This window comes from Thamnophis elegans, chromosome Z (assembly GCF_009769535.1).
Source record: "Thamnophis elegans isolate rThaEle1 chromosome Z, rThaEle1.pri, whole genome shotgun sequence".
NCBI classification, from domain to species: Eukaryota; Metazoa; Chordata; class Lepidosauria; order Squamata; family Colubridae; genus Thamnophis; species Thamnophis elegans.
Window position 1 is genome coordinate 141,819,645 of NC_045558.1, and position 21,027 is coordinate 141,840,671.

Genomic DNA, 21,027 nt, shown 5'->3' on the forward strand with positions numbered 1-21,027 from the left:
CTGATTTCTCCCAATCTCATCGGTGAACCTTTAAAAGTTGCATGGAATAAACGGCTTTATTGATTTATTACTTTATTTATTTAAGGGTCACCGAGGAGACTGGTAGAAAATCATCAGAAAATCATTTTTTGGGGGGGGGATGCAGTCTCCACATTTCCTGGAATCGTCAAACTCTCGTGAGAAAGCAAGAGTTTTTACATCTGTTTGTCAAAACGGTATTTAGCTGAAGGAAATCGCTCTCCGACTTCAAATCCCATCCGCCCTTAACGGTATGAAACTCGAAATATTCCGGATGAAGCCAGCTTGGGAAAGCTACCCCTTTAAGGGTTAGGGGCCAAACGAAGCCAAATTCTCCCGAATCCCGCACTTCGAACCCGTTGCTTGGCTATTGGGATCTAGTTTGACCCATGTGAGATCAGCCTGTTGATCCTTTTCTCTCTCTTTCGGGTTAGGTCAGGTTTAAAAAATGTCCGGTCCATTTATACTTGGCTGGAAATCTGCAAAACCGAACAAATCTGAAAAATAGGGAGGAAACGAGATTAAAATATTGTCACGTTTTCTGAATAACCTAGAAGGGAGAGAGGGAATGCATTAGAAGAAAGGGAGATGTGTTGAACTGAATGTAGGTTTTTTTTTAACCTGTTGAACTGATTATATAATCAACAGGGGAAAAATAAGGATAAACTCTCCAGAAATGCCTGTCGAACCTGTGGCAGTTTCTCTCCGTTGAACCGATAAGATTAAGAGTCAGCAGGGAGAATAATAATAAAATATTTAGATATGTGTATCGGACCAAATCATCAGATACTCAGCGTTGGGGGGGGGGGGGGGTGATTATAAAATATTTAGGAATGGGTGCAGTTTTTATCAATTGAACTGATTAGATAACGGGTGTGGGTGTGTGTGAAAAAAAATGTAGAAATAAGTGTGTGAACCAGTTGTAACTTCTATCTGTTGGACAGATGACAGTCAACGGGGAAAAATAATAATAAAATATTTAGAAACGTGTATATTGAATGAAAGGTAGCTTCTATTGGATAATCAACAGGAGAAAAATAATTAAATTATCTAGGAGGAGGTGTGTTGGACTCGACCTCGCTTCTATTCATCAAACTGATGAGACAGTCAGCAGAGGAATAATAATAATAACAATAATAATAATAATATCTAGGGATATGTGTGTGAACTGGCTGTAGCTTCTATTGGATAATCAACAGGAGAAAAATAATTAAATTATCTAGGAATAGGTGTGTTGAACTCGATCTCACTTCTATTAATTGAACTGATGAGACAGTCAGCAGGGGAATAATAATAATAATATCTAGGGATATGTGTGTGAACTGGCTGTAGCTTCTATTGGATAATCAATGGGAGAAAAATAATTAAATATCTAGGAACAGGTGTGTTGAACTCGATCTCGCTTCTATTCATTGAACTGATGAGAAAGTCAGCAGGGGGGGAAATAATAAAAGTATTTAGGGATATATGTGTGAGCCAGTAGTAGCTTCTAATCCATTGAACTGCTGGGAAAAATGGAATATCTCAAAAGATTTCCAGTTTCTATCCGTTGCCAGAAAGGGGAAAATAAAAAACCAACAATCCCATTTGAGGCAGGAAGGCAGTTTTCAACTTTAAAAAGGGGAAAAGGTATTCGACTGGGTAGACTTGTCGGAGGAGGATCGCCGATTGGTGGCTTTTCCTGACCAGCAGGGGAGAACGTAAGGCTGCTCCTGTCCCGTTTTTTTGGGGTGGCCACTGCGCGAGGGCCACGACGGTAAGTGGGGACGCCCTCCCGAAACGTCAGCCGAGAAAGGAACCAATCGTAAACAGCCGATGTGTCGTCCCCCAGCCCCCGGAGCTCGGTGGAGATGCCAGGGGGGAAAGCGTGGTACGGCTACGTCCACCCGAGCCGCGCGGAGCCACGGAAATGGCCGCTCAGTCCATCTTCAGGTTGACGTAGATGTAACGGATGAACTTGAGGGAAGCGAAGAAGGAGATGGTGCCCAGCATGAGGAAAAAGACAAAACCCGTCAGCAGGGAGTAGCCAAAAAACTCCACCGTCTGCACCATGCCGGACATGTTGGAGCGCCGGGTGTAGTAGAAGACGGAGTAGAGGAAGATGAAGAGGCCCGTGGAGCCGGCGCTCAGGATGGAGCGCCACCACCAGCGGTAGTCCTCGCCCGAGAGCTGGAAGTAGGTGAGGGCGATGGAGATGCAGGCCCCGACGCTCAACAGGATGGCGAAGACGAAGAAGAGGATGCCGTAAAGGGTGTACAGCTCGCGGCCCCAGACGGTGGCGAAGATGTAGTAGAGCTCCACCGAAATGGCGCTGCGGGAGGAAAAGACGGGAGGCGGTGAAAGATCGGCTTAGCGCCGAGGAAGGCATCCTTCCGCAGGCCCAAAATGGCGTCGGTTAAATTGGACGACAGGAAAGGGGTGCGAACTTCAACTCCCAGAATTCCTCAGCCAGGGTTCAGGATCCGCCATGAAACCCCCAACTTCATAATCCGGCTGTGACGGCCTTCTTTTCTTCTTTCTGTCCTTCCTCTCCTTCCCTCCCTCCCTCTTTTCCTTTCCTACTCCATTTTCCCTTTCTTTCTTATCCGTTCGTCCTCTCGTCTGCCTTTCCTTTCTCTCCCTTCCTTTTTCCTCCCTCCCTCTTTGCTTTCTTTTCCTTTCCTTCTACCTCCCGTTTCCTTCCTTCCTTCTCCTTCTCTCTCTCTATTTCCTTCCTCTCCTTCCTTTCTCCCCTCTTCCTTTTCTTCCTTCCTTCCCCTTTCTCTAGCCTTTCTCCCTCCCTCTTTGCTTTCCTTCTCCCCCTCTCTTCTTCCTTTCTTCCCCTTCTTTTATCCTTCCTTCCTCTCTCCTTCCTTTCCTTTCTCCCCTTCTAGTCCTTCCTTCCTCTTTTCTTCCCTCCCTCTTTCCTTTTCTTCTCTCTTCTTCCATTTTTCCTCTCTCCCGCCCTCTTTCCTTTGCTTTCCTTCTCCCTCTCTCTTCTTCCTTCTCCTGTCCTTCCCCTTCTTTCTTTATCCTAACCCTTCCTCTCTCCTTCCTTTCCTTTTTCCCCCTTCTAGTCCTTCCTTCCCTCCCTCTTTCCTTTCCTTCTATCTCTCTTCTTCCTTCATTTTATTCCTTCCTTCCCCTTCTTTCTCTATCTTTCCTTCCTTCCTCTCCTTCCTTTCTCCCCTCTTCCTTCTTTTCTTCCTTCCTTTCCCTTTCTCTATCCTTTCTCCCTCCCTCTTTGCTTTCCTTCTCCCCCTCTCTTCTTCCTTTCTTCCCCTTCTTTTATCCTTCCTTCCTCTCTCCTTCCTTTCCTTTCTCCCCTTCTAGTCCTTCCTTCCTCTTTTCTTCCCTCCCTCTTTTCTTCTCTCTTCTTCCATTTTCCTCCCTCCCTCCCACTTTCCTTTGCTTTCCTTCTTCCTCTCTCTTCTTCCTTCTCTCGTCCTTCCCCTTCTTTCTTTATTATTCCTTTTTTCTCTCATTCCTTTCCTTTCTCCCCCTAGCCCTTCCTTCCTCTTTCCTTCCCTCCCTTTTCTTCTCTCTCTTCTTTCATTCTTCCTCCCTCCCTCTTTCCTTTGCTTTCCTTCTCCCTCTCTCCTCTTCCTTCTCCTGCCCTTCCCCTTCTTTCTTTATCCTTCCTTCCTCTCTCTTTCCTTTCCTTTTTCCCCTTCTAGTCCTTCCTTCCCTTCCCTCCCTCTTTCCTTTCCTTCTATCTCTCTTCTTCCTTCATTTTATTCCTTCCTTCCCCTTCTTTCTCTATATTTCCTTCCTTCCTCTCCTTCCTTTCTCCCCTCTTCCTTCTTTTCTTCCTTCCTTCCCCTTTCTCTATCCTTTCTCCCTCCCTCTTTGCTTTCCTTCTCCCTCTCTCCTCTTCCTTCTCCTGTCCTTCCCCTTCTTTCTTTATCCTTCCTTCCTCTCTCCTTCCTTTCCTTCCCCCCCCCTCTAGTCCTTCCTTCCCTCCCTCTTTCCTTTCCTTCTTTCTCTCTTCTTCCTTCATTTTATTCCTTCCTTCCCCTTCTTTCTCTATATTTCCTTCCTTCCTCCTTCCTTTCTCCCCTCTTCCTTTTCTTCCTTCCTTTCCCTTTCTCTATCCTTTCTCCCTCCCTCTTTGCTTTCCTTCTCCCCCTCTCTTCTTCCTTTCTTCCCCTTCTTTTATCCTTCCTTCCTCTCTCCTTCCTTTCCTTTCTCCCCTTCTAGTCCTTCCTTCCTCTTTTCTTCCCTCCCTCTTTCCTTTTCTTCTCCCTCTTCTTCCATTTTTCCTCCATCCCTCTTTCCTTTGCTATCCTTCTCCCTCTCTCCTCTTCCTTCTCCTGTCCTTCCCCTTCTTTCTTTATCCTTCCTTCCTCTCTCCTTCCTTACCTTTCCTTTCCCCCATTCTAGTCCTTCCTACCCTTCCCTCCCTCTTTCCTTTCCTTCTATCTCTCTTCTTCCTTCATTTTATTCCTTCCTTCCCCTTCTTTCTCTATATTTCCTTCCTTCCTTTCTCCCCTCTTCCTTCTTTTCTTCCCTCCTTCCCCTTTATCCTTTCTCCCTCCCTCTTTGCTTTCCTTCTCCCTCTCTTCTCTTCCTTCTCCTGTCCTTCCCCTTCTTTATCCTTCCTTCCTCTCTCCTTCCTTTCCTTTCCTTTTTGCCCCTTCTAGTCCTGCTTTCCCTTCCCTCCCTCTTTCCTTTCCTTCTATCTCTCTTCTTCCTTCATTTTATTCCTTCCCTCCCCTTCTTTCTCTATATTTCCTTCCTTCCTTTCTCCCCTCTTCCTTCTTTTCTTCCTTCCTTCCCCTTTATCCTTTCTCCCTCCCTCTTTGCTTTCCTTCTCCCTCTCTCCTCTTCCTTCTCCTGTCCTTCCCCTTCTTTCTTTATCCTTCCTTCCTCTCTCCTTCCTTACCTTTCCTTTCCCCCATTCTAGTCCTTCCTACCCTTCCCTCCCTCTTTCCTTTCCTTCTATCTCTCTTCTTCCTTCATTTTATTCCTTCCTTCCCCTTCTTTCTCTATATTTCCTTCCTTCCTTTCTCCCCTCTTCCTTCTTTTCTTCCCTCCTTCCCCTTTATCCTTTCTCCCTCCCTCTTTGCTTTCCTTCTCCCTCTCTTCTCTTCCTTCTCCTGTCCTTCCCCTTCTTTATCCTTCCTTCCTCTCTCCTTCCTTTCCTTTCCTTTTTGCCCCTTCTAGTCCTGCTTTCCCTTCCCTCCCTCTTTCCTTTCCTTCTATCTCTCTTCTTCCTTCATTTTATTCCTTCCCTCCCCTTCTTTCTCTATATTTCCTTCCTTCCTTTCTCCCCTCTTCCTTCTTTTCTTCCTTCCTTCCCCTTTATCCTTTCTCCCTCCCTCTTTGCTTTCCTTCTCCCTCTCTCCTCTTCCTTCTCCTGTCCTTCCCCTTCTTTCTTTATCCTTCCTTCCTCTTTCCTTCCTTTCCTTTCCTTTTCCCCCCCTTCTAGTCCTGCCTTCCCTTCCCTCCCTCTTTCCTTTCCTTCTATCTCTCTTCTTCCTTCATTTTATTCCTTCCCTCCCCTTCTGTCTTTCTTTATCCTTCCCTCCTTTGAATGTACGTCTGGCCAGGGAATTCTGGGAGTTGCAATCCACACACCTCTTCAATCTCTCCAAGGCTGAGAAACACAGCTCTAAAATGAGGAAGGGGTGACTTTTCTACGCATATACTAACAAGAAATAGCAACAGATTGTGGGAGGGGGGAATCGAACCCCGCTTTGCTCCATCCTCGGGACCCAGGGAGAGACGGAGGGAAGTTAAATCACAGGAGCAAAACAATATAGGTAGTCCTCAACTTACAGCTTACGTTTAGCGACCAACGTTACAATGGCATTGAAAGAAACGATTTGCAGTGACCAATCTTTGGCTCTCGGCAACCGGTGGCCACATTTTTATTTATTAAATTATTATTTATTAAATTTATAGGCCGCCCAATCCCGCAGGACTCTTACGACGGCTGCAGTGTCCAGGGCTCACATGATCCCCATTTGCGACTCACTTAACCACGGCTGTGATTCGCTTAACGACCGTGGCCTGAAAAGCCGTTTAAAAAAAACCAAGCAGAGCTCCCTTAACAATCGTCTTCCGTTTAGCGACAAGAGGCTCTGTTCCCAATGGTGGTCGTTGAGCCGAGGACCGGCCGTTCCCTGTTCTCCCCTCGGCTGCTGCCTCACCTGAAGGGGAGAAACCCCCCGATGGTCATATGCACCACGGTGGACTTGTACCACGGCTGGGGAGGGATTTCCCGGGCAATGTTCTTGGTCCGGCAGGGGGCGTCGAAGGGCGTGGCCCGGTTCTTGCCGAAGATGCCGCCGATGACCGTCAGCGGGAAGCCCACCAGGAGCCAAACGGTCAGCAGCAGGAAGATGGTGGTGACTGGCAGGGCCTGGGTGGAGCCGTTGGCCCAATGCACCGAGTTCACCACGCTCCAGGTCAGGAAGAAAGGAGCTGAGCAGGGCGGGAAACGGAGAGAGAGAGAGGAAAAACACAGCGGTTACTTTCTTTTCTTTTAATTCTATTCTGTTCTGTTCCTATATTCTATTTCTATTCTCCTCTTCTTTTCTATTATATTGTATTCTTATTTTCTCTTCAATTCTCTATTCTCTTCTAGTGCAGGCAGGTGCAACAAAGATCAGCTGGTTTTCGGGTTTCCGGGCTCTGGTATGCGCAAGGATCAGCTGGCCGATGCGCATGTGCATATTGGAAACCAGAAGAGACGCTGGCAATGGCGCGCACGGCCATAGAGAGGGCTCTGCGTGCTACCTCTGGCACAGGTGCCACAGTTCACCATCACAGCTCTATTCCTCTTCTCTTCTCTCTTCTCTATTTTATTCCCATTTTCCATATTCTATTCTATTCCAATTCTATATTATTCATTCTGTTCTATTCCATTTTCTCTTCTCTATTCTATTCCCATATTCTATTCAAATTCTTTATTTTATTATTCATTCTATTCTATTCCAATTCTATATTTTATTATTCATTCTGTTCTATTCTATTTTCTCTTCTCTTTTATTTTCTCTTCTCTATTCTATTCCCATTTTCCATTTTTCTATTCTATTCTAATCTATATTTTATTATTCACTCTATTCTAATTCTATATTTTATTATTCATTCTGCTCTGTTCTATTCTATTCTATTTTCTCATCTCTTCTATTTTCTCTTCTCTATTCCTTCCCATTTTCCATTTTTCTATTCTATATTATTCATTCTATTCTACTCTATTCTATTCCAATATTTTATTATTCATTCTATTCTATTTCTATATTTTATTATTCATTCTATATTCTAGTCTACATTTTATTATTCATTCTATTCTAATATTTTATTATTCATTCTATTCTATTTTAATTCTATATTTTATTATTCATTCTATACTACACTATACTTTATTATTCATTCTATTCTAATATTTTATTATTCATTCTATTCTAATATTTTATTATTCATTCTACTCTATTCTATTCTGTTCCAATATTTTATTATTCGTTCTATTCTAATTCTATATTTTATTATTCATTCTACTCTATTCCCAATATTTTATTATTCATTCTATTCTATTTCTATATTTTATTATTCATTCTATACTCTAGTCTACATTTTATTATTCATTCTATTCTAATATTTTATTATTCATTCTATTCTATTTTAATTCTATATTATTATTCATTCTATTCTAATATTTTATTATTCATTCTATTCTAATATTTTATTATTCATTCTACTCTATTCTATTCTACTCTATTCTATTCTGTTCCAATATTTTATTATTCGTTCTAATTCTATATTTTATTATTCATTCTACTCTATTCTACTCTATTCTACTCCAATATTTTATTATTCATTCTATTCTAATTCTATTTTATTATTCATTCTACTCTATCCTATTCCAATATTTTATTATTCATTCTATTCTAATTCTATATTTTATTATTTATTCTATTCTACTCTATTCTATTCCAACATTTTATTATTCATTCTAATCTATTCTATTCCAATTCTATATTTTATTATTCATTCTGTTCTTTTCTATTCTATTTTCTCTTCTCTTTTCTCTTCTCTTCTTTTTTTCTCCTCTATTCTATTCCCATTTTCCATTTCATTCCATTCTATTTCATTCTGCTCTGTTCCAATTATGTTTTATTATTCATTCTATTCTATTCTCTAGTCTATGTTCTCCTCTATTCTATTCTATTCTATTCTATTCTTCTCTTCCAACGTAACCCTCAGGGACAAGCATGCAGCCTTCATAATGACTGTTCGAAGTTACGCCGGCACTGAAAAAAAGGATTTCTGACCAATTGTTCACACTTATGCCCTTTGGCAACTGACTCACATTTTTGACGGTTGCAGTGTCCCGGGGTCGAACCATCCCTTTTGTGACCTTCTGACATGCAAACTCAGTGAGAAAACCAGATTTACTTAACAACCATGCTCTTAACTTAAAACGCTGCAACGATTCACTTAAGAAATGTAGCAAATAAACTACTGAACCGATAGGGAAGAGAATAGAACGATGGCCCTTTCAGGTCTTACGGACTTCAACTCCCAGAATTCCTGAGCCAGCATGGGGAACTATAGTTTTTTTATGAGTGGTGGACTTCAACTCCCAGAATTCCTGAGCCAGCATGGGGAACTATAGTTTTTTTATGAGTGGTGGACTTCAACTCCCAGAATTCCTGAGCCAACATGGGGAGGAACTAGGGCCTTTTTATGACTGGTGGACTTCAACTCCCAGAATTCCTGAGCCAGCAGGGGGAACTATGGTTTTTTTATGAGTGGTGGACTTCAACTCCCAGAATTCCTGAGCCAACATGGGGAGGAACTAGGGCCTTTTTATGACTGGTGGACTTCAACTCCCAGAATTCCTGAGCCAGCAGGGGGAACTATGGTTTTTTTATGAGTGGTGGACTTCAACTCCCAGAATCCCTGAGCCAACATGGGGAGGAACTAGGGCCTTTTTATGACTGGTGGACTTCAACTCCCAGAATTCCTGAGCCAACATGGGGAGGAACTAGGCCCTTTTTATGACTGGTGGACTTCAACTCCCAGAATTCCTGAGCCAGAATGGGGAACTATGGTCTTTTTATGACTGGTGGACTTCAACTCCCAGAATTCCTGAGCCAACATGGGGAACTACGGCCTTTTTATGACTGGTGGACTTCAACTCCCAGAATTCCTGAGCAACATGGGGAGGAACTAGGGCCTTTTTATGACTGGTGGACTTCAACTCTCAGAATTCCTGAGCCAGCATGGGGAACTAGGGCCTTTTTATGACTGGTGGACTTCAACTCCCAGAATTCCTGAGCCAACATGGGGAACTATGGCCTTTTTATGACTGGTGGACTTCAACTCCCAGAATTCCTGAGCCAACATGGGGAACTATGGCCTTTTTATGACTGGTGGACTTCAACTCTCAGAATTCCTGAGCCAACATGGGGAACTAGGGCCTTTTTATGACTGGTGGACTTCAACTCCCAGAATTCCTGAGACAACATGGGGAACTAGGGTCTTTTTATGACTGGTGGACTTCAACTCCCAGAATTCCTGAGCCAACATGGGGAACTATGGCCTTTTTATGACTGGTGGACTTCAACTCCCAGAATTCCTGAGCCAGCATGGGGAACTAGGGCCTTTTTATAACTGGTGGACTTCAACTCCCAGAATTCCTGAGCCAACATGGGGAACTAGGGCCTTTTTATGACTGGTGGACTTCAACTCCCAGAATTCCTGAGCCAACATGGGGAACTAGGGCCTTTTTATGACTGGTGGACTTCAACTCCCAGAATTCCTGAGCCAACATGGGGAACTAGGGCCTTTTTATGACTGGTGGACTTCAACTCCCAGAATTCCTGAGCCAACATGGGGAACTATGGCCTTTTTATGACTGGTGGACTTCAACTCCCAGAATTCCTGAGCCAGCATGGGGAACTATGGCCTTTTTATGACTGGTGGACTTCAACTCCCAGAATTCCTGAGCCAACATGGGGAACTAGGGCCTTTTTATGACTGGTGGACTTCAACTCCCAGAATTCCTGAGCCAACATGGGGAACTAGGGCCTTTTTATGACTGGTGGACTTCAACTCCCAGAATTCCTGAGACAACATGGGGAACTAGGGTCTTTTTATGACTGGTGGACTTCAACTCCCAGAATTCCTGAGCCAACATGGGGAACTATGGCCTTTTTATGACTGGTGGACTTCAACTCCCAGAATTCCTGATCCAGCATGGGGAACTAGGGCCTTTTTATAACTGGTGGACTTCAATTCCCAGAATTCCTGAGCCAGCATGGGCAAGTAGGGCCTTTTTATGACTGGTGGACTTCAACTCCCAGAATTCCTGAACTAACATAGGGAACTATGCTCTTTTTATGACTGGTGGACTTCAACTCCCAGAATTCCTGAGCCAACATGGGGAACTAGGGCCTTTTTATAACTGGTGGACTTCAACTCCCAGAATTCCTGAGCCAGCATGGGGAACTAGGGCCTTTTTATGACTGGTGGACTTCAACTCCCAGAATTCCTGAGCCAACATGGGGAGGAACAAGGGCCTTTTTATGACAGGTGGACTTCAACTCCCAGAATTCCTGAGCCAACATGGGGAACTAGGGCCTTTTTATGACTGGTGGACTTCAACTCCCAGAATTCCTGAGCCAACATGGGGAACTATGGCCTTTTTATGACTGGTGGACTTCAACTCTCAGAATTCCTGAGCCAGCATGGGGAACTAGGGCCTTTTTATGACTGGTGGACTTCAACTCCCAGAATTCCTGAGCCAACATGGGGAACTATGGCCTTTTTATGACTGGTGGACTTCAACTCCCAGAATTCCTGAGCCAGCATGGGGAACTAGGGCCTTTTTATGACTGGTGGACTTCAACTCCCAGAATTCCTGAGCCAACATGGGGAACTAGGGCCTTTTTATGACTGGTGGACTTCAACTCCCAGAATTCCTGAGACAACATGGGGAACTAGGGTCTTTTTATGACTGGTGGACTTCAACTCCCAGAATTCCTGAGCCAACATGGGGAACTATGGCCTTTTTATGACTGGTGGACTTCAACTCCCAGAATTCCTGAGCCAGCATGGGGAACTAGGGCCTTTTTATAACTGGTGGACTTCAATTCCCAGAATTCCTGAGCCAGCATGGGCAAGTAGGGCCTTTTTATGACTGGTGGACTTCAACTCCCAGAATTCCTGAACTAACATAGGGAACTATGCTCTTTTTATGACTGGTGGACTTCAACTCCCAGAATTCCTGAGCCAACATGGGGAACTAGGGCCTTTTTATAACTGGTGGACTTCAACTCCCAGAATTCCTGAGCCAGCATGGGGAACTAGGGCCTTTTTATGACTGGTGGACTTCAACTCCCAGAATTCCTGAGCCAACATGGGGAGGAACAAGGGCCTTTTTATGACAGGTGGACTTCAACTCCCAGAATCCCTGAGCCAACATGGGGAACTAGGGCCTTTTTATGACTGGTGGACTTCAACTCCCAGAATTCCTGAGCCAACATGGGGAACTATGGCCTTTTTATGACTGGTGGACTTCAACTCCCAGAATTCCTGAGCCAGCATGGGGAACTAGGGCCTTTTTATAACTGGTGGACTTCAATTCCCAGAATTCCTGAGCCAGCATGGGCAAGTAGGGCCTTTTTATGACTGGTGGACTTCAACTCCCAGAATTCCTGAACTAACATAGGGAACTATGCTCTTTTTATGACTGGTGGACTTCAACTCCCAGAATTCCTGAGCCAACATGGGGAACTAGGGCCTTTTTATAACTGGTGGACTTCAACTCCCAGAATTCCTGAGCCAGCATGGGGAACTAGGGCCTTTTTATGACTGGTGGACTTCAACTCCCAGAATTCCTGAGCCAACATGGGGAGGAACAAGGGCCTTTTTATGACAGGTGGACTTCAACTCCCAGAATTCCTGAGCCAACATGGGGAACTAGGGCCTTTTTATGCCTTGTGGACTTCAACTCCCAGAATCCCTGAGCCAACATGGGGAACTAGGGCCTTTTTATGCCTTGTGGACTTCAACTCCCAGAATCCCTGAGCCAACATGGGGAACTAGGGCCTTTTTATGACTGGTGGACTTCAACTCCCAGAATTCCTGAGCCAACATGGGGAACTAGGGTCTTTTTATGACTGGTGGACTTCAACTCCCAGAATTCCTGAGCCAACATGGGGAACTATGGCCTTTTTATGACTGGTGGACTTCAACTCCCAGAATTCCTGAGCCAGCATGGGGAACTAGGGCCTTTTTATAACTGGTGGACTTCAATTCCCAGAATTCCTGAGCCAGCATGGGCAAGTAGGGCCTTTTTATGACTGGTGGACTTCAACTCCCAGAATTCCTGAACTAACATAGGGAACTATGCTCTTTTTATGACTGGTGGACTTCAACTCCCAGAATTCCTGAGCCAACATGGGGAACTAGGGCCTTTTTATAACTGGTGGACTTCAACTCCCAGAATTCCTGAGCCAGCATGGGGAACTAGGGCCTTTTTATGACTGGTGGACTTCAACTCCCAGAATTCCTGAGCCAACATGGGGAGGAACAAGGGCCTTTTTATGACAGGTGGACTTCAACTCCCAGAATCCCTGAGCCAACATGGGGAACTAGGGCCTTTTTATGACTGGTGGACTTCAACTCCCAGAATTCCTGAGCCAACATGGGGAACTATGGCCTTTTTATGACTGGTGGACTTCAACTCCCAGAATTCCTGAGCCAGCATGGGGAACTAGGGCCTTTTTATAACTGGTGGACTTCAATTCCCAGAATTCCTGAGCCAGCATGGGCAAGTAGGGCCTTTTTATGACTGGTGGACTTCAACTCCCAGAATTCCTGAACTAACATAGGGAACTATGCTCTTTTTATGACTGGTGGACTTCAACTCCCAGAATTCCTGAGCCAACATGGGGAACTAGGGCCTTTTTATAACTGGTGGACTTCAACTCCCAGAATTCCTGAGCCAGCATGGGGAACTAGGGCCTTTTTATGACTGGTGGACTTCAACTCCCAGAATTCCTGAGCCAACATGGGGAGGAACAAGGGCCTTTTTATGACAGGTGGACTTCAACTCCCAGAATTCCTGAGCCAACATGGGGAACTAGGGCCTTTTTATGACTGGTGGACTTCAACTCCCAGAATCCCTGAGCCAACATGGGGAACTAGGGCCTTTTTATGACTGGTGGACTTCAACTCCCAGAATCCCTGAGCCAACATGGGGAACTAGGGCCTTTTTATGACTGGTGGACTTCAACTCCCAGAATTCCTGAGCCAGCATGGGGAACTAGGGCCTTTTTATGACTGGTGGACTTCAACTCCCAGAATTCCTGAGCCAACATGGGGAACTAGGGCCTTTTTATGACTGGTGGACTTCAACTCCCAGAATTCCTGAGCCAGCATGGGGAACTAGGGCCTTTTTATGACTGGTGGACTTCAACTCCCAGAATTCCTGAGCCAACATGGGGAGGAACAAGGGCCTTTTTATGACAGGTGGACTTCAACTCCCAGAATTCCTGAGCCAACATGGGGAACTAGGGCCTTTTTATGACTGGTGGACTTCAACTCCCAGAATCCCTGAGCCAACATGGGGAACTAGGGCCTTTTTATGACTGGTGGACTTCAACTCCCAGAATCCCTGAGCCAACATGGAGAACTATGGTCTTTTTATGACTGGTGGACTTCAACTCCCAGAATCCCTGAGCCAACATGGAGAACTATGGTCTTTTTATGACTGGTGGACTTCAACTCCCAGAATTCCTGAGCCAACATGGGGAACTAGGGCCTTTTTATGACTGGTGGACTTCAACTCCCAGAATTCCTGAGCCAACATGGGCAAGTAGGGCCTTTTTATGCCTTGTGAACTTCAACTGAGCCATACTGGCTCAGGAATTCTGGGAGTTGAAATCCACAAGTCATAAAGGGGCCATCGTTCCTCACTTCTATCCTAGGAAAAAAATCCTCCAAATCAAATGAACCATAAAGACTACGGAAGAAGGACTAGAGTGTCCCTATCTTTGGCTAAAGAGAAAAAAGGCCAATCCGTGGATCTCCATCCAGAAGGAACTGTTGGAGGACCGCCGTCGAGCGCCAGAGGAGATGGGTGGAACCTCACCGGAGAAAAGGCTGGTGGTCAGCACTATATTCCAGACCCATCGCTCGCCACCGATCTGGCGGTAAAAGCTGCTGGACACATAACCGGAGATGCAACAAGTCAGGGCGTAGAGGAGGATGGCGGCCGAGTTGATGGCCCCGTGCCGGTGGACGTTGAACATGCCTAACAGGGCCATCACGATGATACCGGTGCCCAAGGCCAGGAACTGGCTGCCCACGCCCAGCACGGCACACAGGAGGCTGCGGTAGGGTGGAAACCGGAAGACGTCCGTGTGGATGATCTTCCACCCATTGTCTCCTTGGTCAAAATCGTCCCCGGAGGACGACGAAGAGGCCTCCTCATCCAGGTTGTAGCGGGCCAGGTCGTTCTTTAGGACGCGCATGAGGATGACCACCACAAAGCCCACCAGGAGGAAGACCAGCACCATGGAGTTGATGATGGAGAGCCAGTGGATCTCCAAGGTGTGAGGGAAGAAACCGTCGTCCCCGCTGTGGCTTCCCCGGCGTTCCCCCTGGCGCTCGGCGTTGGTCTCCGACCAATGGACGCTGTAGGTGTAAGCCACGGGCAGCACACCCTGGATGTCGTCCAAGCTGGTGGGCTTCACGTTGCGGACGCTGACGTTGGCGTAGACGATGCGGTCGCCGTTCCACTCCAGGTAGAAGTCGAGGTGGGTCCAGAGCTTGATCTTGTGGGTGTGGGGCAGGAAGCTGCTCTCCTCCATGTAGCCCACGAAGCCGCGGAGCGGCAGGTCGTCCACCACGAACTCGAAGTAGTAGAGCTCCTCGATGGCCTGGCGGAGCCGCTCGACCTGCCGCGGGAGGAAGGAAGAGTCAGCCCACCACGGAAAACAAGGAATGGGAGAGACCCAGCGGACTCCGGATGTCGAAGCCGCCGCCTCTCTTAATTCCAAAGTATAGCGATTCGTGAGGGAGAAATCCAGAAAATGGATCGAGTAGAGGGGTGTCTAACTCGATTTCATTGAGGGCCGCATCAGGGTTGTGTTCGACCTCGTGGGGGACGGGGTGGGTGTGGCCAGCTCAACGTCACTCATGTCGGCACCTGTGGTGGCCAAGTGCTAAGGCAGGACGTCCCTCAGGCCCTCCCTCCCTTTCTTCCTCTCAGTCCTTCCTCCCTCCCTCCCTTCCTCGCAGTCCTTCCTCCCTCCCTCTCAGTCCTTCCTTTCTCCTTCCTTCCTCCCTCTCTCCCTCCTCTCAGTCCTTCCTTCCTTCCTCCCTTTCCTTCCTCCCTCCCTCCCAATCCTTCCTTTCCTTCCTCCCTCCCTCCCTCCCAGTCTCTCCTTTCCTTCCTTCCTCTATCCTTCCTTCCTCCCTTTCCTTCCTTCCTTCCTCCTCCCAGTCCTTCCTTCCTCTCAGTCCTTCCTTCCTTCATCTCTCCTTCCTTCCTTCCTTCCTCTTCCCTTTCCTTCCTTCATCTGTCCCTCCTTCCTCCCTTTCCTTCCTTCCTCCCTTTACTTCCTTCCCTCCCTCCTCTGTCCTTCCTTCCTTCCTCTCAGTCCTTCCTCCCTCCCTCTCAGTCCTTTTCCTTCCTTCCTCTCAGTCCTTCTTTCCTCCCTTTCCTTCCTTCCTCCCTCTCTCCCTCCTCTCAGTCCTTCCTTCCTTCCTCCCTTTCCTTCCTTCCTCTCAGTCCTTCCTTCCTCCCTTTCTTTTTCTTTCCTTCCTTCCTTCTTTTTTTCCCTTCCCTCTTCATTCTCCTTTCTTCGTCCTTCCCCGCTTTCCTTCTTTTTCCTTCCTTGCTCTCTTCCCATCTTCCCTCCTTTTTGTCTTGCCTCTTTCCCTTTCTCCTTTCTCGTCCCTTCTGGGATGCCCAAATGCAAAGGGGGAAACATCTCTCCTTTTTTCTTTTCTTTTTCGTTTGTTTTGCTACCCTCTCCCAGCGAAAAGCGAAGGATCAACCCACGCAGCCTCTGGCAACGAAAACGGAGCCTGGGAGAGTCCTGCGCACATTCCCCCCCCCCCCGAGCTCCATTCTCGCTGGCAGAGGCACTGCGGGCTGATCCTTCACCCCCACGGGCCAGGTCTAAGTAGATCCAGCTCGCAGGCTTTGAGTGACACCCCTGATCTAGAGCAATGCTCCTCAACCTTGGTGACTTGAAGAGGGGTGGACTTCAATTCCCAGAATTCCCCTTGAGAAATTGAAGATGAGTGGGCCTTCAACTCCCAGAATTCCTCAGCTAGCATCTTCCGAGACACCAAGGTTGAGAAACAGTAGAGTTTTCACCCTAGAGGGGAATCCTCAAGATTAGCCACTAGGAAAAAGTCCTCCAAATAAGGATGTGCCATAAAGGCTACCGAAGGAAGGCTAGAGTGCCCCTACTCCACAACTTTTGAGAGGAGTGGACTTCAACTCCCAGAATTCCTCAGCTAGCATCTTCCGAGATACCAAGGTTGAGAAACAGTAGAGTTTTCACCCTAGAGGGGAATCCTCAAGATTAGCCACTAGGAAAAAGTCCTCCAAATAAGGATGTGCCATAAAGGCTACCGAAGGAAGGCTAGAATGCCCCTACTCCACAACTTTTGAGAGGAGTGGACTTCAACTCCCAGAATTCCTCAGCTAGCATCTTCCGAGATACCAAGGTTGAGAAACAGTAGAGTTTTCACCCTAGAGGGGAATCCTCAAGATTAGCCACTAGGAAAAAGTCCTCCAAATAAGGATGTGCCATAAAGGCTACCGAAGGAGGGCTAGAGTGTCCCTACTCCACAACTTTGAGAGGAGTGGACTTCAACTCCCAGAATTCCTCAGCTAGCATCTTCCGAGACACCAAGGTTGAGAAACAGTAGAGTTTTCACCCTAGAGGAGAATCCTCAAGATTAGCCACTAGGAAAAAGTCCTCCAAATAAGGATGTGCCATAAAGGCTACCGAAGGAAGGCTAGAGTGCCCCTACTCCACAACTTTTGAGAGGAGTGGACTTCAACTCCCAGAATTCCTCAGCTAGCATCTTCCGAGATACCAAGGTTGAGAAACAGTAGAGTTTTCACCCTAGAGGGGAATCCTCAAGATTAGCCACTAGGAAAAAGTCCTCCAAATAAGGATGTGCCATAAAGGCTACCGAAGGAAGGCTAGAGTGCCCCTACTCCACAACTTTTGAGAGGAGTGGACTTCAACTCCCAGAATTCCTCAGCTAGCATCTTCCGAGATACCAAGGTTGAGAAACAGTAGAGTTTTCACCCTAGAGGGGAATCCTCAAGATTAGCCACTAGGAAAAAGTCCTCCAAATAAGGATGTGCCATAAAGGCTACCGAAGGAAGGCTAGAGTGCCCCTACTCCACAACTTTTGAGAGGAGTGGACTTCAACTCCCAGAATTCCTCAGCTAGCAAAATCCAAGATACCAAGGTTGAGAAACAGTAGAGTTTTCACCCTAGAGGGGAATCCTCAAGATTAGCCACTAGGAAAAAGTCCTCCAAATAAGGATGTGCCATAAAGGCTACCGAAGGAGGGCTAGAGTGTCCCTACTCCACAACTTTTGAGAGGAGTGGACTTCAACTCCCAGAATTCCTCAGCTAGCATCTTCCGAGATACCAAGGTTGAGAAACAGTAGAGTTTTCACCCTAGAGGGGAATCCTCAAGATTAGCCACTAGGAAAAAGTCCTCCAAATAAGGATGTGCCATAAAGGCTACCGAAGGAAGGCTAGAGTGCCCCTACTCCACAACTTTTGAGAGGAGTGGACTTCAACTCCCAGAATTCCTCAGCTAGCATCTTCCGAGACACCAAGGTTGAGAAACAGTAGAGTTTTCACCCTAGAGGGGAATCCTCAAGATTACCCACTAGGAAAAAGTCCTCCAAATAAGGATGTGCCATAAAGGCTACCGAAGGAGGGCTAGAGTGCCCCTATTCCACAACTTTGAGAGGAGTGGACTTCAACTCCCAGAATTCCTCAGCTAGCATCTTCCGAGACACCAAGGTTGAGAAACAGTAGAGTTTTCACCCTAGAAGGGAATCCTCAAGATTAGCCACTAGGAAAAAGTTCTCCGAATAAGGATGTGCCATAAAGGCTACCGAAGGAGGGCTAGAGTGCCCCTACTCCACAACTTTTGAGAGGAGTGGACTTCAACTCCCAGAATTCCCCAGCCGGCATACCTAGCTTATTAAGGAATTCTGGGAGTCCGTTTCTCTTAAAGTCGCGGAGTTGAGAAGACAACTGATTTCTAATTTTCTCTTTTGCTTTTCATTCCAGCGTCTGGCTGAAAACGCAATCAATGTGTGATATTTTAGAAATCTGTAACTCTCAGCTTTGTAGTCCTGAGGATGATGGGAGTTGTAACTCATGATGGGGCAGAGGTCACTTACCCAAATTCAATTCATGAGTTTTAACTACATCCCAGGATTTAGATGTCTTGTCTGGTGGCTGTTGTTTTTTTTCATACGACGAGACGATAAAATTTAGATTTATAAGGTCGTTGGCTTCCCGATTAAAATTCTCTCAACAGTTTTTTGGGGGGTTCTCTTTTTTCTTCCTTCCTCCTTTTCCTTCCTTTTCTAATGTCTGTTTTAAGGGTCGATCGGTTGGTTGCCACAGAATCTGACTGACTGATCATCCAAAGTTACCCGGCTGTTTTCCTGCCAAAGGTGGGACTAGAACTCACTGTCTCCCAGTAATTGGTCCAAAGTCACCCAGCTGGCTTTCATGCCTATGGCAGGACTTGAACTCACTGCCTCCTGGTGATGTGGTCAAGAATCACCCAGCCTGCCTCCAGGTCTGAGGTGGAACTAGAACTCACCGTCTCCTGGTGATTGGCCCAAAGTCACCCAGCTAGTTTTCATATCTGAGGAGAGACTAGAACTCACTAGCTTTCATGCCTAAGGCAGGACTAGAACTCACCGTCCCCTGGTGATTGGCCCAAAGATACCCAGCTAGCTCTCACACCTGAGAAGAGACTATAACTCACTAGCTTTCATGCCTAAGGCAAAACTAGAACTCACCGTCTCCTGGTGATTGGCCCAAAGTTATCCCGCTAGCTCTCACACCTGAGGAGAGACTATAACTCACTAGCTTTCATGCCTAAAGCAAAACTAGAACTCATTGTCCCCTGGTGATTGGCCCAAAGGTACCCAGCTAGCTCTCACACCTGAGAAGAGACTATAACTCACTAGCTTTCATGCCTAAAGCAAAACTAGAACTCATTGTCTCCTGGTGATTGGCCCAAAGTTATCCCGCTAGCTCTCACACCTGAGAAGAGACTATAACTCACTAGCTTTCATGCCTAAAGCAAAACTAGAACTCATTGTCTCCTGGTGATTGGCCCAAAGTTATCCCGCTAGCTCTCACACCTGAGAAGAGACTATAACTCACTAGCTTTCATGCCTAAAGCAAAACTAGAACTCATTGTCTCCTGGTGATTGGCCCAAAGTTATCCCGCTAGCTCTCACACCTGAGGAGAGACTATAACTCACTAGCTTTCATGCCTAAGGCAAAACTAGAACTCACCGTCTCCTGGTGATTGGCCCAAAGTTATCCCGCTAGCTCTCACACCTGAGGAGAGACTATAACTCACTAGCTTTCATGCCTAAAGCAAAACTAGAACTCATTGTCTCCTGGTGATTGGCCCAAAGTTATCCCGCTAGCTCTCACACCTGAGAAGAGACTATAACTCACTAGCTTTCATGCCTAAAGCAAAACTAGAACTCATTGTCTCCTGGTGATTGGCCCAAAGTTATCCCGCTAGCTCTCACACCTGAGGAGAGACTATAACTCACTAGCTTTCATGCCTAAGGCAAAACTAGAACTCATTGTCCCCTGGTGATTGGCCCAAAGGTACCCAGCTAGCTCTCACACCTGAGAAGAGACTATAACTCACTAGCTTTCATGCCTAAGGCAAAACTAGAACTCACCGTCTCCTGGTGATTGGCCCAAAGTTATCCCGCTAGCTCTCACACCTGAGGAGAGACTATAACTCACTAGCTTTCATGCCTAAAGCAAAACTAGAACTCATTGTCCCCTGGTGATTGGCCCAAAGGTACCCAGCTAGCTCTCACACCTGAGAAGAGACTATAACTCACTAGCTTTCATGCCTAAGGCAAAACTAGAACTCACCGTCTCCTGGTGATTGGCCCAAAGTTATCCCGCTAGCTCTCACACCTGAGGAGAGACTATAACTCACTAGCTTTCATGCCTAAAGCAAAACTAGAACTCATTGTCTCCTGGTGATTGGCCCAAAGTTATCCCGCTAGCTCTCACACCTGAGAAGAGACTATAACTCACTAGCTTTCATGCCTATAGCAAAACTAGAACTCATTGTCTCCTGGTGATTGGCCCAAAGTTATCCAGCTAGCTCTCACACCTGAGGAGAGACTATAACTCACTAGCTTTCATGACTAAAGCAAAACTAGAACTCATTGTCTCCTGGTGATTGGCCCAAAGTTATCCAGCTAGCTCTCACACCTGAGAAGAGACTATAACTCACTAGCTTTCATGCCTAAGGCAAAACTAGAACTCACTGTCTCCTGGTGTTTGCCTCAAAGTCACCCAGCAAGTTTTCATGCCTAATGCAGGACTAGAACTCACCATCTCCTGGTGATTGTCCCAAAGTCACCTAGATGGCTTCCATGCTTAAGACAGGACTAGAACTCACCATCTCCTGGTAATTGGCTAAGTCACCCAGTCTGCCTTTGTGCCTGAAGTGGAACTAGAACTCACCATCTCCTGGTGATTGGCCCAAAGTTACCAAGTTAGCTTTCATACCTGAGGAGGGACTAGAACTCACCGTCTCCTGATGATTGGCCCAAAATCACCCAGCCAGTTTTGAATGTCTAGAACTAGAACTCACCATCTCCTGGTTTGTTGTGTGGTGCCTTAACTACTAGGCCAAACTAGCTCTAATGTGTCTTATATTCTGTTAAATTTATACAGGAAATCCTCGAGTTCCGACTATATTGAAATGCCATGGAATTTCCCACGCTGG

The 21,027-nt window shown here is 46.4% G+C and overlaps 1 protein-coding gene across 1 annotated transcript in view; it reads right to left on the minus strand.

Annotated features, from left to right (window-relative positions):
* Window positions 1-407: 407 nt before the first annotated feature.
* Window positions 408-21,027, minus strand: part of TM9SF1 (transmembrane 9 superfamily member 1) — a 25,556-nt gene continuing 4,936 nt past the window's right edge. Inside the window, exons 3-5 of the mRNA XM_032235451.1 lie at window positions 14,108-14,915; window positions 6,153-6,426; window positions 408-2,329 (exon numbers count right to left, since the gene is read on the minus strand). Coding sequence (XP_032091342.1) covers window positions 1,936-2,329; window positions 6,153-6,426; window positions 14,108-14,915 — 1,476 coding nt within the window. The 3' untranslated portion in view covers window positions 408-1,935. The remainder of the gene's footprint in view (window positions 2,330-6,152; window positions 6,427-14,107; window positions 14,916-21,027) is intronic.